This window comes from Olea europaea, unplaced genomic scaffold (assembly GCF_002742605.1).
Source record: "Olea europaea var. sylvestris unplaced genomic scaffold, O_europaea_v1 scaffold2517, whole genome shotgun sequence".
Lineage (NCBI taxonomy): Eukaryota > Viridiplantae > Streptophyta > Magnoliopsida > Lamiales > Oleaceae > Olea > Olea europaea.
Window position 1 is genome coordinate 138884 of NW_019243419.1, and position 4931 is coordinate 143814.

The window sequence follows — 4931 nt, forward strand, 5'->3', positions numbered from 1 at the left end:
AACACATTTTTCGGCGTCGGTGTCACGATCGACGATCGCGGACTACTCCTTCTAGCACGGCCTCTTCGAGGCAAACCTAATGAACCTATGGGTCATCGTCAATTTTGGCCAGAAATTGTAGAAACGGGCTTGACAGTTCGTACACAAAGAAACTCTACTGATCCCCTTCCGATTGATGATGCTACAGGGCTTCAATCCACCAATTCTAGCATGTAATTGTCAACTAATGTTGTCACAACTATGGGTCCTCCATCAATTGCATCAATTCATCAACCAAACAATCAATTTTCAAGATTGAACTCAAGAACTACCGGCTAAACGCGAACTCCGATTTTCTAGCTATAGATTTTGATCTTCAGCTTTGTTTGATGATATGAAGACATCTATAGGAGCGCAATGAGGATCATAATTGACCTGGAGGATGGGTGTGCCATGGGTGTCGTCGAAAATGGATGTCGTCAAAGATGAATTAAAGAACCCGAAATGAAATCCCACAAATATGTAAAAGAAAACAGAAATTGCTATTGAAATATATTTGTAGAGTAGAGAAAGAAAGAACTTTTGCCTGGAAGAGCTTCTTGTTTATGATTTGAACTGAAAAGTACTCACAGAAGGATCAGAAATCAGTAGTGAGGTTGAAATTGGGGTACTTTTAATATTAGCCATATCAAACAACCAATTTTCCACTTTAACCAAAAAAAATTGACATTCACCACAAAGGCCTATTCTTGTGTAAAAGACAAAAATACCCTTAAATGAGTTATTCAATTACAAAAATAGAAATTTGTTAAAAAGACCAAAATATCCTTAAGTTACAAATTAAAATCCAAACACCTCTCAATTGAGATTTGAAAACGAAGTCACTCTTTTTCATTAGTTTACTCTAACACGATAAAAACTCTTTCATTTTTCATCCACTTCAACCTCAAAATTTCATAGATTATCAGTTACCAACCTCAACAAAAATATTTCATTAAATTTCAGCACTTTAATTCGGTAAGTATCTTTTCCTAGTATTTAATTTTGTTTTTATTGAAGTCGTATATTTTTTTAAATGGTATAGAAAATAATATTAGAACCGAAGTGAAGGCCGGCACCGATCGTCGGAACGAATTATGGTCTGTTACGGACCACAATATGGTCGTCGTGGTCCGGATCCGGACCCGAATTTTTCTTCTTCTTTTTTTCTGAATCAATATTAATTTTTATGTTAAAAAATGTAATAAAATATGAAATAAATAATATATGTTAAGATAATGAACGAAATTTAGAGATAGATTAAATAGAAATTTTTTTTTACTTAAATATATGTTCAGTAATTAAATATACGAAATAAATAATAAATATATGTTTAATAATAAATATATGTTTAGTGAATTAATTATGGAAACAATTAATATAATTAATTAAAGAAATACTTAAATGAAAATATTAATATATTTTAATCAAATAAATAATCAAAATAGAGTAATTAAACATGAAATCAATAATATACATAATTAACGAAATATTTAAAGAATAAATGAAATTGAATAATAATTTTCTTACTTAACCAATTAAGATAATTAATTAAAGAAGTAGTCAAATGAAAAATCGAATAAAATATTATTATTTTTATTCAAATAAATAATCTAAATAGAATAATTAAATATGAAATGAATAATATACATAATTAACGAAAGATTTAAAAAATAAATTAAATTCAATAATAATTTTTTTACTTAACCAATTAAGATAATTAATTAAAGAAATGATTAAATTACAAATCGAATTAAATATTATTATTTTCATTCAAATAAATAATCGAAATAGAATAATTAAATATGAAATGAATAATATGCATAATTAACGAAATATTGAAATAATAAATAAAATTGCATAATAATTTTCTTACTTATCGAATTAAGATAATTAATTAAAGAAATAGTGAAATAAAAAATTGAATTAAATATTACTATTTTTATTCAAATAAATAATCGAAATAGAATAATTAAATATGAAATGAATAATATACGTAATGAACGAAATACTTAAAGAATAAATTAAATTGAATATTTTTTTTTTACTTATCGAATTAAGATAATTAATTAAAGAAATAGTGAAATGAAAAATTGAAGTAAATATTATTATTTTTGTTCAAATAAATAATCAAAATAGAATAATTAAATATGAAATGAATAATATACGTAATTAACGAAATATTTAAAGAATTAATTAAATTGAATAATAATTTTCTTACTTAACGAATTAAGATAATTAATTAAAAAAATAGTGAAATGAAAAATCGAATTAAATATTAATTCAAATTATTCAAATAAATAATCGAATTAAATTTTCATACTGATTATTTTTTTGTTACCAATTGTGTTCTATAGTGTAAAAACTATGGAACATTTCCAGAACAATGAGCTTGAGTATATTTTTTATGATTACTATAATGTCGCTGATAATTGTTTAATTCCGAATGTAGGTATGGCAAAAGCATGTGTCCCAATCTGTTATTTCGACGAATTTCAAATGAAAGAAAATAGTTAATAGGAATGGAAATGGATGAGTGAAGGAGAAGAGGTAGCTGCTATTTCGATAACAAAAAATATATCGTTTACGGAAATGTACAATGAAATACAAAACATGCTTAGTACGATATGGAATTGGGATTTTTATTTCAAAAGAATTCAACAATTTCGATTCCACCTTTGAAGGTTACTTCTGAAATGCAAATAAAGCATGTAATTCAATTGAACCAAGGTCGAAAGACAACTCCTATTTGAGTAACTTTGTTGAAGAAAAATGTCCCCGAAGGTGAACACGAAGTTTTCGATGGAGAGAATCGTAACGAAAATGATTTTTGGGATACTGTTGAGATTGCTCGTGATGATGATGTGGTTATTCCTGGGACAGTTGCTACTCGCCATGATGTCACCGTTACACAAAGGATTTATGAGGAAGTTCAAGACAACGAGGATGAAAGGCCATTTACAAATCAGGATTTGATTGTTTATCCAGACAGAGACATGAATCTGGTAGAAGTTCACATGCTGGGTCGAGTACACGGTCTTCTAATTGTTCGCGTATAGTTCCTGATGATGAAGATTTACATGTCGATCAATTGTTTGACACGAAAAGAGATTTGCAAGAAGCTGTGCACCGAATTGCAATGAAAAATAAATTTGAGTTTAAGGTAAAAAAAAATCAAACAAGTCTACATACACAATTATTTATGTGGACAACAATTGCAGTTGGCGTTTGAGAGCGACAAAAATGGATACAAATGAGTTCTCTATAGTTCGCAAGTATGCGTGGGAACATACTTGTGAAGTGGGTATTCGTCAAAATGATCACAGGCAAGCTCGATCATGGTTTATTGGTCAACAGATAATGCATAAGTTTCAGGACCCACGGACGATTTACAGATCTACAGATATCATCAATGACATCCGTCGGGAGTATGTGATAGTTATGAGTTACTAGAAGGCCTGGAAGGCAAAAGAATGTGCATTGGAAGATTTAATGGGTTCGACAGAGGAGAGTTATGCCAAATTGACCAGGTATTGCCACAACATGGTGAGAACTAATTCTGACTCGGCGTTTTTTATTGAAACCGATGGGCAGAATCGTTTCAAGTATTTTTTTATGACTCTTGGACAATGCATTAGAGGTTTTCGAAATGCGATGCGACATCTAATTCTAGTTGATGGTACAGCCCTAAAAGCTAGATATGAAGGGAAGTTGATTATTGCTACATGTCAAGATGCCAACATACAAATTTACCCTCTTGCATTTGGCATTGTCGATAGAAAGACTGATCTAACAATGCGTTGGTTCTTCACGAAGCTGAGAGAAGTAATTGGGGGCATCGAAAACCTTGCATTTGTGACTGACCGGGGGCAGTCAATAATAAATGGTATAGCCGAAATTATTCCGGAAGCACATCATGGTTATTGTATGTACCACATTCAGGGCAACCTGAAGACTAGGTACCGGGGCAGTGGCATCGTTGCATTGTTTAGGAGAGCTGCAGAAGCTTACAGCTTTGAAGAGTTTACGAAGTTCATGGGCGAAATAGAACATAAATCAGAAAGTGCATGGGAATATCTATCAAATATGGGGGTCGAACATTGGGCACGGTTACATTTTCCAGGACGTCGATACAATATGATGACGTCGAATAATGCGGAGTCGCTCAATGCATTATTCAAGAAGGATCGAGAGTTACCAATTCTCGCAATGATTGAATATATTCGTAACAAGTTGCAACAATAGTTTTATGACCGGCGTGAGGAATCCCAGAATTGCACAAGTGTGCTAGCTCCGGCACAGGAAGATCGACTATTCAAAACTCTGGAAGTGGCAAAAGCTCTATTTGTGGAACCACTAGATCAATTTCGCTTCTCCATGAGATGTGGGCGTAATGTTGGATACATTGTAGACTTGAATGACAATACCTGCACGTGTAGACAATTTCAGTTGGAAAGTTTTCCATGTGCGCATGCTGTAGCAGTGGCTATGTATAGAGGATTTCCACCACACAACTTATGCAGTCATTATTACATGGCTGATTTTTGGTGAGCACCGTATGCCGAAACTATATTTCCTCTACCAAATGAAGTCGAATGGGAAGTTCCTGATTATATTGTAGCACTTAATAATTTGTTGCCACCTGAAGTTCGAACGCGTACTCCTGATCGTAGACGGACGTCTAGAATACCATCTACATGAGAGTTTCCACAACCGCGTAAGTGCGGGAGGTGCGGCGCATACACGTCGATTTTGTACAAGTCAGATCCCACTAAATAATGACTCGACGGATGTGTAGTATCTATGTAAATCATATGTATTCTCTATTTGTAATATGCTTTTTATATTCTCAATTTAAATCGGATGTAATTTTAATCACATTGTTTAATTACTCTTTCTAACATCATATTCGA

At 32.1% G+C, this 4931-nt stretch overlaps 1 protein-coding gene across 1 annotated transcript; it reads left to right on the forward strand.

Annotated features, from left to right (window-relative positions):
• Positions 1–3813: 3813 nt before the first annotated feature.
• LOC111382530 lies at positions 3814–4569 on the forward strand. The gene is made up of 2 exons (XM_023006536.1): positions 3814–4188; positions 4264–4569. The coding sequence occupies exons 1-2, from the start codon at positions 3814–3816 to the stop codon at positions 4567–4569; spliced, it is 681 nt and encodes a 226-aa protein (XP_022862304.1).
• The last annotated feature ends 362 nt before the right edge of the window (positions 4570–4931 follow it).

Bases quoted from the DNA above. Each gene is read 5' to 3' on its own strand.
- LOC111382530 (XM_023006536.1), top strand. From the start codon at position 3,814: ATGCGTTGGTTCTTCACGAAGCTGAGAGAAGTAATTGGGGGCATCGAA. The intron at 4,189-4,263 runs GCATTATTCAAG...TTGCAACAATAG, and splicing joins ATAATGCGGAGTCGCTCAAT to TTTTATGACCGGCGTGAGGA.